A 13,676-nucleotide genomic window follows, 5' to 3' on the forward strand; every position below is an offset into this window, starting at 1 on the left:
CAAGGAGAGGCCTGGCCGGGCCCCACCCCAGCTGGACAACACCAGAGGATCACACTGCATACAACAAATGCCATTATTTATTTTGATGTTTCCAAAAATCAAAACGTTTTCAAACACAACTAAGATATAAAATACAGCATAAAATGAGATTTATACCTACTTCCCACATAAAGCAAAAAATTTTTCAGAAATCGTTTTGCCAAAGCCAATTGATAGATAGTATTTTTCTTTCCTCCCTGCAAAGGCATCTACCCCATCCCTGAGCAGTGGCCTGCTCAGGGCTGGGGGAGGCCGGAATAACTTCTGGCACGGAGGGTGACCTCTGACCACGCCCCTCAGCCTCCTGGGGTCAACCTGTTTCTACAAACCAACAAAGGCCTTGTGAGCACAGGGCCGAGAAGGACCCGTACCCTGTCAAAAACTGTACAGAGGAACAGACTTGGCCGAGGGTCCTTTGAGAGGACTGCCGTGCTGTGCTGACAGGGAAGGGGGTGGACCGAGAGATGGCCCTACCAAGGCGGAAACATGGAGTCAGAAACCACCCTTTGTGTGGTGAGCATCCTAGTGCTAGGAAGTAGAAAAGCCCTCTGTCCGTAAGCCATTGTTTCATCTTCGAAAGGCCAGAGGGGTATACAAATGAGCCGTGGGCGAGGGTTTAGGAACATGTAGGATGAGCCTCCACAGGGGCTGGGGCACAGGCACGGGATGCTGCCCTCAGGTCTGGTGGGTCCAGGCTGCAGAGCCAGGTAAGGTTCTAAGAGCCCTGGGGGGCAAAAGCGGGGCAGGTTCCCCACCTCACACTGGCTCTGGTCTGGCTGGTAGATGTGGATCCTGGCTCGGGACTGGCCCCCAGCATCCCCAGGGGTGACCCTCAGGCCTGCACATCTAACTGATGAGCCAGGAGAAAAGACGAGCTTCAGGCAGTCCTCATTCGAGTTTGGTCAGCCTGCCCCCAAGAGGGTCTGGGGGAGGCCCGGGGGGAGGCACCAAGATGCCCCACTCTCCCCTTACGGTGTCCGCTACGGCCCAGCAAGCGGAGAAGAGCAACGGGCGCTCATACCCCCAAGAAGAGAAACGCAGTATAAGGCAATGTTAGAAACCTTTAAATACAGGATTAAGATCCAATCGGTAAGGCATCACAAATTGTAAAAAGTAATTTGGGCTGCATTCAGCATAGCAAATAGACAATCGGAGCAAGCGACAGCCTCGTGAGGATGGTAAGTCGCGGCTGCACAGCCTGGGAAGGATCCCTCCAGCCAAAGGAGAACCGGGCGGGGCACTCAGCCAGGTCGGAGCTGTGCCCAGGGCTTCAGCAGAGGCTCTGTAAAGGTCGGGGGTGAGGTAACTGGTCTGAGAGCCGGCTTTGTTGCTGCCCTGCCCCACGCAGCTGCCACTCGGCCCACGCCCCTCACATGAGAGCCAACCTGCAGATGTGTGGCCAGGCCAGGGTCGGAGCGTGGATCCCTGCAGAGGACTTGGGAGCGCCTCCGTCCCCACCTTGAGCCACTAAAGCTCCCGGGGGGTTTGCCCTCTCAAACCTTGGCCCCAGTCTGAGGCGGTTTTCTGATGAGTGACTTCCACCATGGACAGTGGCCGCGGCCACCCCTCCAGTGCAGCATCATTCTTTGGGTTTGGGTCTCTCTAAATGCCGTCACCAGCCCCGCCAGTATTACAGTGCGGGGCAGGGCTAACTCGGAGCCGTGGGTGCGGTTTAAAACCAGGACTTGGACAGTGTGTTTGATGTTGGGCTGGGCCATCCTGAATCCTTTCATTTTAGTTAAAAACGTAAACTGAAAAAATAAGAGGGAGACTGCTTTGAAGGATACACAAATGTATCTGCTCACAGTACAGCTTGAGGCCCCCACCCGCGAACCAGAAACAAAATAGGAAGTGAGGCCCCAGCCAAGCCAGCCACTCGCTGTGAGAAGCTGAGGCCTTGCCTTGGGGGGGCGGGGGGGGGGGTAGATACTGCCGTCCAGCCGGCCAGCTCCGAGGGTCAGATTACTAGGTTGTGGGTCTAGAGCAAATTTAGCCATCAATTTTCAGGTGTCTGCAAATAAACTCTCAAAACATCTGTGCCTTTACCAGGAAGGGAGGGAAGAGGGTACATAAATGCTGGCAGTTTTGTCAAATCCGCCCCGAACCAGTCCTCGATGGCCACGGGTCTCAGCCAGGCAGGGAAGGGGTCTGTTACCACTCTTTCTTCTTCTCATCCATGGAGACACCCCCGGGACCCAAGGCCACCACCAGGAGCAAGCCTCCGATCACCGACATGGTCTGGAAGAAGTCGTACTTCAGGAAGTCGTGCATGGGCTTATAGACAGGAATGGTCCAGAAGGCGTTGAAATACACGTTGATGGCAAACAGCCAGACGACAAGAGTCAAAGCAGCCAGCTTGGTTTTAAAACCAATGGCCACTAAAATCATCAGAGCTGTGCCCACGATGTTCTGGAGAATCTGCATAGGTCGGAAGGTGAGAAATACCAAAATAAAAAAAAGGGGGGGTGAGGAAGAAAAGACATACCCTGTTTTATAAATGGGCAAGTTCCAAGTGCCTTTGTCACTGTGGTAGGTGTCAGGGTGACATCAGAGGGGCATGCATTCAAGTGAGCAGTACCAACGGGGGGGGGGGGAGCGGGGGGCAGCACATACAAGAACGCTCCAAAGCACGAGCAGTCAGGGCGAGGGTAAAGGAAAGCCTCCTGTGAACAGGCTGTGATTTACCAGGACACACTTGGGTCTGAGCCTGTGGGCCTGCAAGCCATCAAGATACTCCCCAGTACTTCTTAGAACCAGGCTCCCCACTCCCGGGAACCTCTCCCAGCCAGGGCACCCAGCCGGTTCTAAAGACGTGCGCTGTAAGCTCCTGAGAACAGGACCGAACCTGCAGCTCTGCAGCCAACACCCGGCATGCACACAGTATGTGACAGAGGTGTGAGCAGTGGGCAAGGGAAGAAGTAGTCTGTAAAGAGCCTGGGTCGGCAGCTGGGGAGTCAGCATGCCAGGCAGCGGGTCCCCCAGTGAGGTCAGGGAGATTCTCGACTTCATTTGTACACTCTGGGCCCACAAGAGCTTGTAGGTTTTTATTCCTTTTAATAGGATCAAAGGTTTGCTTCCTTTGAACCAACTCGTTCCCACATCATTCCAACAGCCCCTCGACTGGCTTAGTACACAACCAGGGAAGGGGGTGGGGAGCAGCACCCCTTCCACAGATAGGAGACCTGACCCATTTAAGCAAACAGGAACACTCACCGAGAAGAAGCTGGCGTCAAAGTGAAGGAGGGTCATGAACATCAAGACCAGCAAAACCCTGCCTCCGAGCTGCATGTACTGTTTGGGAGAGCTCTCGCGCATGGTGGGAACGCCTGCGAACATGCTCTTCCCTTCGGAACGGGACTCCGCGAGGAGCAGCAACAAGCCTCCTCCCAGGGCCAGATTCCTGGGAACAGACACACCGGGTGAGTCACTAAGGCTCACCGGGCACGACACGTGCCCATCAGACCAGGTCGGGAGATCTCGGTGGGAGCACAGGAAAGGCCCTTAGGTCCCTCTCTCCAAACCACGCCAGACCAGCTGGGTGACCGCCGTACATCTGCAAAGGCCTTCCACGGCTGAGGACAGATGCGTCTGTTCTGCCGAGCAGTGACCGGAGCCTGAGCACACCCGGGCCACCCCAGCCCTGGCTCTACAGCCGACCAGCGCCGCGAGCAAAGCGCGGTCATTCTGTCCCTCCTTCCCTCCCTCGGGGACACAAAACTGGGAGAGACGGCTTCATACGCCCCTGTGCTCAGGGTCAGGGGGGAGCTTCTGCCAACACCCCCTACAGACTCAAGCACACTTGGACCCGAAGAAGTTCACTCCCACTGCTAGCTCCTGAGTCGAGAGACACGGAAAGGAAGCTCACCATGTGGAGCACACGTACCTCATCAAAAACTTCAAGTCCCATAGGATGCTGTAAGCAATCGTCTGGAGGGAACAGAGAACAGACAGAAACTGGAGTCTCAGCATTTTCAAACCCATTCAGACTTCTATAGAATTAACTGCAGTAAGCAATTTCTCCAATGTAAGTGTGAGTGTAAGATACACAAACGGTTTAGGACCCCAGGACGGCTCCAAATTCAACAATCTGGCTCAGCATTTCTCAGGGCGTGCTCACCAGCCCGGGCCTGCTTAACAAGCACCTGCTCACCGGAGTTGTGCCCAAGGTGGGCTGGAGCATGGCAGCTGAGGGCACCAATCCAGTTCATGTGCTATGTGTTACACAGCTCACGCGGCTAGCTGGGCATTATTTACAAGGTAAAAAGATAATGTCTCGGCTGTAGCCAACCTTGTGATTTGTCCTCCTGTCAAAGGAAACTCAGGAAGGTGGCAAAAAGGTGGATACTCAGAGCTTGGCACCTTCTCGGGGCACCATCCTCTCCCACTCCCCTGAGCTTGCTTTGAGGAAAATCCAGTGATTACTCAGAAAAGAAAAGGAGGTCCAGGCAGAGGGCTCAAGCGGGGAGTGAAACTGAATCCCCAGAAATGCCTTTTTGCAGAAGCTCTGCTCCAACCACAGCAAGGAAGAGAGAGACCCGGACGGCACGTTCTGTGTACCTGTAGTGCTATGATCCCAAAGAGCCCAAAGCAGGCATACTGCACGAAGTTCCTGCTCAACACCAGGATGCAGCCAGCTGGAAAGGAGAAGGGCAAGGGTCAGGGGGCTGTGGGCGAGTCCCGGGCGAAGAGACGCCACTGGGTCCCTGGCCACCTCACCTGAGACCTGTGCACCGGCAGCCCCACTACCCACCCCAAGGAAAAAGCAACTTTCAGGAGAATTGGTGAGAGGCACAGACCACACACAGGTCAACTGGACCTTACTTATCAGAAACACCGTTCTAGAAAGTGTATCCCTTGCTCCAGAGAATGGGCCCTTTTCCAGAGTGGGTGGTCCATCAGCAACTCTGCTGTGGAGAGCTTAGGGACAGGCTGAAAAACGCAGGCCCCTTTCCTGCCCCACAAGGTACAAGGGAGGGGGGCTGCCACCAGAAGGCCGTGGTCGGGAGCAGAAGCCCTGAGGCCCATGTGAGCTCTATTCTTCCAGCCTAGCGCTCACCCTTTCCCGACAGCTTGGGTTCTGACAGCTCTGGCTCCTATCCGGCCCACCCGGATCCCCCGCCTGTCCCACTCCAGGTGCTTGAAACCGGAACCATGTCATCTGTGTGTAGCAAGCAGAGCACCCACCCGGAGACCCACTGCTGGGGAAGGAGGGGAGGGAGAGGCCAGCCGTCCCAGGAGACCCCCAGAGACACGCTCTGCCCTGCCCGCCCCCTGCGCCTGCGCTTCGGGGCCACTCACTCAGCTGCCCGAGCAGGTTGAGGAGCACGAAGGCGGAGGCCAGTGCGTAGCCGCAACCCCACGTGGTGTCGATGTAGTCGCGCTGCTCGCCCCACTGGAACCACATGCGGACGCCGTCCTCCAGGAATGTGCTGATCAGGCAGAGGCGCGCCACGTGGGGCAGGTACTGCTTCGTGACTCGGAGGAACTGCGGGCCACAGAAACCCAGCTGAGGCGGCTGCGGGACGGACGCTAGACGCCGGAGGGGGCGCAGCGACCCTCAGCACCTCTCCCTGCACTGCCCTGCCGGTCTGCAGGTGCCACCGGCCTGTCTGGCTCAGACCCCCGGGGCGATGGCCACAGCGCCCTTCTGGGATCCCCTGTCCTCTCAGCACCCTTGTGTAGACGGCAATGACACACAGCATGCATGCTCAGGCGAGGGCCTTGGTGAGTTAGGATCACTGTGTGACAAGGCCCCGTGAGCTCCAGGGGGGGCAGCCTCCCCACCTGCGCCCCCCGACGTCTGCGCTGAGTCATTCTCTATCGTGGGCTCTCTATTGTGGGCTGGCCTGCACCGAAGGGTGGTGAGCGGCATCCCTGGCCTCTGCCCACCAGATGCCGTTAGCAGCCCCCCTCCAATTGTGACAACCAAAAATGCCTCCAGACAGTGCCACGTGTCCCTTGGTGGAGGGACAAAATTGCCCCCACTCCTTTGAGAACCTCTCCTTCTACAAACGGGCAAACAACCCCACAGGGGAGAGAGGCTCGCTCAGCACTGCACCGACCCCACACTGCCGGGCTGAGGCTCGACCTGGCCTCCTGGTCACACACGGCTGGGCCCTGGCCTCCCAGCATCCCCGACAAAGCTCAGACCGCCTCTAGACCAAAGAGAGCCACGCACACTCTTGACACGGCAGGCCGCTTCGGTGACAGCCAGGGTCCCAGGTCTAGAAGAGGGCCTCTCAGTTGAGCCAACGGTAAGCTCACGTGTCTACACTTGGCCAGAACCTGCGGAGCAGTCCCGCGTACATTTCCCGGCCCCTCCCGGCGCCCGCACTGGACAGAGGGCGGGCCACTGTGTGCCAGCACTGGGAGTGCGCACGTGGGACTGGTGCGGCTCACGTCCCCAGCCCTTCAAGTCTCTGACAAAGACACACTCACAAACGGATGGACAACTGTGTCAAGAGCAGCAAAATTCACGTTCGGGAAATCACTGGCAAACATCAAGCAGAGAGAAAACACATGTAGAACTTCCTCCTGCCCCGCCACGAGGTGGGCCATTAAACAACAGCATGGGTAGGAAACAAACATGCAAGCTGGATCGGGGCACCAATGTCCCCTGGGTCCCGGTAGCCACTTTCTCTTTCCAACCTCGAAACGAAGTGCAAAGGGAAACCCTACGACACACGGTAACAGCCACTCTTGGGAGGCTGGGACCCACCCAGTGACGCGTCAGGCGGCAGAGTCTAAAGGGCATCTGTGAGTCTGGCCCCCACAAAGGGACGGTCAAATGAACGTCACAGCCCCTCTTAGAGCGGATGAAACCTTATTGGCACCAACGAAGGTGTATCTAGTATCTAAGAGCGTCTCTTAATTGTTGGCGTTTTGAAAAGCTGCTTTCAAGTTCTAGAAACAGCTGATGCTCTCAGCCGCGGGTAATGAGCCTCTGGCTGTTTCGATCAACCCCAGTTGGCCAACTTTGCTTCTGTCCGCAGAGAAGCCTCCCCTCCCCCCCCCCCCCCCCGGGCCACAGCAGACAGGTCATGGGGGGAGATTACAGGCAGCTGTCCTTTCTCTTCAGATCTACTGAGCTTGACTGAGCCCCAAGGTGGCGCTTCTGCACACGTTTGCTCAGCCCTTGACCGCAGAGGTCACCTGAGAGACAGACAGATGCCTAGACACTGAACCAGGTGCATCTGTGAAGACGAGGCTCAGTGTGAGCACCGCCAACCCGTGCCCTGTGGCCGTGGACAAGCCGAATCACTTCCAGAGGCCGGGGAACGGTTCTGCTATCCTTCTACAAAGTGAGGACAGCTGGATTAGTGGTTGCTAAGACTCTTTCCAATTTGAATAAGCAGAGGAGAAAAAAGGAGAAAGAACCTTGTTTAAAAAGAGAGGCCTCGAATGCCCCTGTGAACACTGGAGTCTACGTAGAGCACACATAAGACATACGTACACTTGGTGTCCACACACCCCAGCATCAGACCAGGAGGGACAGGGACAGCGGACGCCACCAACCCTGCCACTTCTGCCTCAAGGCCCCCAAATGTTTTCATAAGGCCCAGCAACAATCAATGGTAGAATCGCTCCCAGTCCAGTCCGTAGACACACAGACTGCGGCCACTGTGGGACTCCGGAGGAGGCTGAGCCCAAAAGGCAGGCAGGCCGACATCGGCGGGGTGCTGAGCTGCCCCGAACTGGAGCTGAAAGGCGCTCCTGTGCTCCCCAGTGAGGAGCAAACAAGCCCGGACCCTTGGGCCTCACTCGGAGCCCCCTCCAAGTACCCCCATTTAACACACGCACTGCTCCGCAGCACAGCCCAAGAGACACAGGTAGTGTTTAAAAGCCTCCATGAGGAGTCTGTACTCCTAATTTGAGTGTCTGGGTCAACAGGATTAAAGAGCAATGGGGAGACTCCTCCCTTCCCCATGAGACATGCTGAGGAGACAGCTCTGGGCTTAGGGGAAAAAAATGCCAAAATTCAGGTTATCTGTGCTGTGAACTAAGCATATATCTCATTTTCAAAGTCAGATGCGGTCTAGGCTTAGGGCTGACTATATTTTGTAAGTCAGGTTGCTCCAGAGCCTCTTTTTTTTTTTTTTTTTAAAGGTTTTATTTATTTGACAAAGAGAGCACATGCACAAGCAGGGGGAGAAGCAGGCTCCCTGCTGAGCAGAGATTTCCCGACGTGGGGCTTGATCCCAGGACTCTGGGATCATGACCTGAGCCAAAGGCAGATGCCTAACCAACTGAGCCACCCAGGAGCCCCTAAACATAGGTTTTTTTCTTCCATGTTCAGTCCAAACAGGTGCTTATTAGAGGCTGGCTGGTTTAAAAGAGGCTCTAGAGGGGTGCCTGAGTGGCTCAGTCGGTTAAACGTCTGCCTTCAGTTCAGGTCATGGGTCCTGGGATCAAGTCCCGCATCGGGATCCCTGCTCAGCCGGGAGCCTGCTTCTCCCTCTCCCTCTCCCCCTGCCTGCCGCTCCCCCCTGCTTGTGCGCACTCTCTCTCTAACAAATAAAAATCTTAAAAAAAAAAAAAGGTTTAAAAAAGAAATAAACACGAGGTCAGACCCAGTTTTACAGATTCCCTGAACACGTGTCGGTCACAACGGTTCAGACTTGGCCACTGAATCCACATCATGCATCTGTGGACAGCATCCCCTTGCCAGAGCAGGGAAGAGCCCCTGAGTCAGGCATCCGGCAGCACCCAAGAGCCCAGAGCGGTCCCCTGTCCACTGCACATGCAGCACCGGCTTCCAGCTCGCCAACAGGCCCTGCAGGCCGGTGCTGCCCGCTGCGGACGCCAAGACCCACCACTGCCGAGCACGGGAGAGAATCATGGCAGCAGAGTGGGAGGTGGACACCGAGCAGGGACAGACTGCAGGACAGGACGGCCAGTCTCTGTGGGGCTGGCTTTTCACAGGCATCTCCGAGAACCTTGCAGTCAAGCGTGATACGGCTCATAAGCAGTGACAGCATCTGAGGGACTCAGGCAATACAGAAAGCTGAGATTTCCGAGGGGTTACTATTCTGGAAGGGATTTCAGAAACATACCCCGCCAGCGCCTTAACTCTGAGAACACAGTGATCACATCCCACCGCCACCTGCAGCCCCGTGCAACACAGAGAACCCGACTTTCTCTGAGTATTCGGGATGGAAAGGACTGGAGGGAAACAGTGTGCAATTCTTGGTGGAGAACTTTGAGGAAGTGGAAAAGGGCGAGTCAGACCTTCTGATCGCCAGAACAGGACTGCCGCCAGGGACTGGGACTGCCCTTCTCAAGGGCCACCTCAAGCCTACACATCCCAGATAATTAGAACTTGTGGCTGGGTGACTTCGCTCCCATCAGGCTGAGTCAGGGCTGAGGCAAGAGTTCAGTGACTCACGTGTGCATCCACCATGGCCCCAGAGCTCCCCAGCAAGTCTCCCGGAGTACTACTCTGTGGGTCCATACTGCCCCTCCAGGCACAGGAACAAGTCAGCAGGCCTGCAGATGGCCTGCCTTTCTGTACCAAAACCCCACGCGACTAAGAGCCTAACCATAGGTGAACGGTGACAGGTCACATGGAAGAGAACAGAGCTGTGCTTCACTTTCCAGGAGAAGCCTCGCTAACCACAGTCCCTCCACATCTCCACCCCGCTCCCCAGAAGAGACAGGGTGGCTTTTCTTAACCTCCTAAGACGGCAAGCAGGGAAGAATGAGCTCTCCCTGCCTTCTCCCCTCGCTCCTGATAGCACAAGGCAGGAAGCCCTGGGAGGGAAGGGGGCACAGAGCAGAGGAACGAGGAAAGGATGCTCAGAACCCACCGTTCCCAGAGCCCTACTCCCACCCAGCGGCCATCCACGCAGTGAACCCAGAGCCCTAACACCCGTGCCCTACGTGCGCCCCGGCACTGTTCTGTCGGGGCCATCCTACCTACCCACCGCTTGACCAGAGGCCACAGGGAACTCCTGGGGGTCAGAGCTCCCAGGACTGGCTTTCTCACGCTAAAGACAGGTAAAACCCAAAGGCCCCACTGGAGAGCAAGGCCCCATTCAGCTTATCTGTCACCTTGGTGATGAGCTGTCAGGCCAAACCCATTAGGTGCTAATACTCCTGTTTACTGGTGCAGATGTGCTCAGGGGTTACATTCTGCTGAATAGCAGCGAGCACCAGCTGCAGGACACAGATGTCATTTTGGATTGCTGAGTTCATTGGTCTCTGGCTCCTTCCAACCTGGTCTCAGATGGCTTCCGGATGCCTAGCGTCTGCAGAGGGCATGCTCAGCATTTTCTCTAGCGCCTGGCTTCCTGGGAGCAGGACACTATCCCTGGCTGCCCGGGGCAAGGAGCCTGATGCCAGGGATGCAGCTCTGCAGGAGCCTGCCAGCCAGAACTACCCAGACAGTTGACCCTGTGCTCTCACCTCTGCAGGCCTGAAGGAAAGGGTGCGGGACAGCCAAGAGGTGAGGAGCCCAGCCTTCGGTACTCAGAACTTCAGCCCACCGTGTGCCGTGCAAGACCACCCTCCCCGCGGCTGAAGATGGAGGCACCCTGGCCAGCCCCACACGCTCCGGTAACACAGCCCTAAGTATGGAGGACCTGGCCCAGAGTTAGTGTCTTGGGACTCTTGTCTTAACTCCTGGAGGAAACAAAGGCCTTTTTAGGTTCCCTCTCAGCAACCCAGACTTCCTGGCCAAATCCTGTCATTTGATTTTTGCTTTTCTGAAGACAAGGTTAGAAAAAAACGGGTATGTCACGTTACCTGATCAGTGCCTTTGACATTTCCCCATTCCTTTCAAATGAAATCATTTTCAGTCTAAAAGCCTAGACTCTCAGCACCTTTATCATCGGCAGCTTTGTTTTAATATTATGTGGATAAATGTTAAAAACAAAAACGCCATGGTAGCTTGGCCAGATTTTGTCCACGAGAAGCTATCACTTTGGATCTGCATTCTGATCTGCCCACATCCTCCTGTGTCGAGCCTGACTGTGGCAGAAGCAGCTCCCGACTCTGGTTTTGAAGTGCACGAGGGCCACTGCCCTCCTGAGTCCCCCACAAGGGGGCATGGAGGTGTCTTTGGACATCTGCTGCCACCAGCCAGGTGGGCCGTGGTGCTGATAAGCCAAAAGCGGGAGCCCGCGCTGCCTGACAGACACAGCGCTGGGCCGCCCTGGGTGCTGGGTTTGACGCAGCATGCCCCTTTACAAGGCCAGTCCTTTTCCCTCTTTTTGTGCCTGAAGAACACCAGGCCTCAGAAGCTTGTCCTATGTGGCACCAGCCTCAAAGCGAGGCTGGAGTCTGGGTTTGCCCCCAGGGCCAGGCCCCAGGCCAGTCCAGAAGCCCCAGCAGGCCCTGCCTTCCTTCCCAGCAGTAATTTGGTGCAGGCAGACCCTGTGTCCCCCTCAAGGGCCTTTCCGGTTCCAAGATTCTGCTTCTTTCGTTTCAAACAAAATGCATGGAGAAAAAGAAGAGAAGATTACATAAAGAGATTTTGAACTTTTTTTTTTTTCTGTAGGAAAGTTTATCATTTGATCGTTGGCAGCAGCTGGGTTAGAGACATTTTAGCTAGATTTGGTTATGAAATGCACTTGCAAAATCAGGGTTCTCCAGACTGAAGAGTGAGTATACAGAGCTCCCACAGTCCCCTTGGCTGAAAGGCGCCATCTTCTTAGGGAGCTGCTACTTGGGGAAATGAAATCGGGTCACTAAAACCATGTCAATGAAAACTGACAGGGAAGGAAGACCTACTTGGTTGAGAGCTCTTGGTATGAATTGTTTTTGTGAAGGATACAATTTTTAAACTGTGTCTGTAAACACGGAATTGTGACCTTAGGAAAAACTATTTCTTCAAGTTGATATACTTTTTCTCCCCCAAATTGGTTTTAAAATACCAGCTCACAGGAAAGTGATGGAAGGAGAACCCAAGTAGCAGACCACACTAGGAAGATTCAGCCCTCGAGGGGAACAGTGGAAAATCTTGCTCACCCGTACCTGATCGGAAAACACTCACTTATCTTTTTTTTTTTAATCACACAAACGAATACATGCCTTCCAATAAACCTAAGCTTCAGAGTTTGATTACTCAATACTACTTCCATAAAAATTAAAAATTTAACCTCGCTGCTGTTAACTCTGGCAAGACCACAAGCACAGTAAGCGAACTAAGGAATGAAATGGCAACTGGGCCTGACCTGGGTCAGGGATTGGTCAGCCTTGCAGGGACAAGGCTGCTAACCCACAAACATAATAGAATACTTTTACAAGTAAAAGGGACACTAAACACTCAAAAGCTTAATCAAAAGAGGGTGGAAGCACTGTCCTTTCCTCCTCCTAGGGTCTGATTCTGTCCACCCGGTGTGTGTCAGCTGCCCTGCTTCAGCCTCCCTGTTGCTCAGAATGCCACCTGTACGCTCTGGAAGGGGGGAAAAAAAAAAACCCAAGAAGAGAGGCTTCCCCTTCCTCCCAGGTTTGTGTACAGATAGATACCCATTCAATTCAGTCCCAGGGCAGAGTCCAAACAGGGAGGGAAAATGCTGGGAGGGTCAGAGGGACCCCATGAGTCCAACACATCTGGGAAAGAGCAAAGAAGAAAGTGCTGAGGCGCTCTGTGGCTAGGGCACATACCAGGGCGCCCCCTCTCCCCTGGGAGGACCCCCAGGCCTCCAGGCTGACCAAGCCCGGTTCAGGCTCAGAGCTCCCCACCCCGCCCCCTAAGAGTGCCAGTGAAAGGGGAAGCGTGCAGGGGCCACCCCGACAGTTCAAAAGGGAGAGGGCGCTCCCCGGTCGCCAGACTCGGCCCAAACCAGCGGCGCCCCCCAGGACCCCGGGCTCCTTTCTCAGGAGGGGGCGAGGCAGCCCCTCAACACCCCTCTCCTTCTGGGAGCGCCCAGGCAGGTTCGGGGGGCTCGGCGCACCCGCCTGGGTGCCGAAGCACGGGCCCGAGAACACACCCAGAGCCCTGGTGGCGCGGCGGCGCAAGGGCAGGCCGGGCCTGGAGGCCGGCCTGGGGGAGTCCCGGGCCGGGGAGCGCCACGAGCCCAGGAGGGAATGCCTTGGTTGGGGGAGGGGGCGCGATCCTCTGGCGGGGTCGGGGAGAGGAGCTAAGTGGGGACACGGCCCAGACCTCGGGGCAGCCTTCCGGGGTCGGGGGCCGGCTCTGGGGGCGGCCAAGGGCTCGGGGCCCGGGGGGGGGGGGGGCGGCGCGGGAGGGGGGGCTCCGGGCGGGGGCCGGGGGCGGGAGGCCCGGCGGGGCCGCAGGCCGCACCTGGTCGGCGAAGTCCTCGGCCGTGCCCATCAGGTCGTTCTGGCCCATGGCGGCGGCGGGAGGCTCGGCTCGCTCAGCTCGCTCGCTCGCTCGGCGCTCGGCCCTTCGGCGCCCGCGCCCGCTGCGGCCTCCACAGGAAGTGCCCGGCGGCCGGCCTCACTCCCCGTCAGCGGCTCCAGCGGCTGCCACGTAGGCCAAGCCTTAAAGGGGCCGCGCCGCCGGGCCCGCCCCGGCCGCGCCTTAAAGGGGCAGCGCGCCGCCCGCAGCCGCCCCGCCCGCCGCGCTCGAGGCTCCGCCCGCCGCGCTCGAGGCTCCGCCCGCCGCGCTCCGGCCCCGCCCGCCGCCCGCCGCCCTCCGGCCTCGCCCGCCCCGCCCGGCCCCGCCCGCCGCG

General features: G+C 56.9%; 1 protein-coding gene across 1 annotated transcript; it reads right to left on the bottom strand.

Annotated features, from left to right (window-relative positions):
• Positions 1-59: 59 nt before the first annotated feature.
• Positions 60-13,461, bottom strand: SURF4 (surfeit 4). Its single transcript, XM_028093421.2, has 6 exons — positions 13,286-13,461; positions 5,338-5,524; positions 4,597-4,673; positions 3,923-3,966; positions 3,253-3,439; positions 60-2,457 (listed from the first exon to the last, which is right to left on the bottom strand). Exons 1-6 carry the CDS (start codon positions 13,331-13,333, stop codon positions 2,191-2,193), a joined length of 810 nt encoding a protein of 269 aa, XP_027949222.1. The 5' UTR covers positions 13,334-13,461; the 3' UTR covers positions 60-2,190.
• Positions 13,462-13,676: the final 215 nt, after the last annotated feature.

This window comes from Eumetopias jubatus, unplaced genomic scaffold (genome assembly GCF_037043125.1).
Source record: "Eumetopias jubatus isolate StellerSeaLion01/CBP00866 unplaced genomic scaffold, mEumJub1_p1.0 scaffold_15, whole genome shotgun sequence".
In the NCBI taxonomy this organism is placed as follows: Eukaryota; Metazoa; Chordata; class Mammalia; order Carnivora; family Otariidae; genus Eumetopias; species Eumetopias jubatus.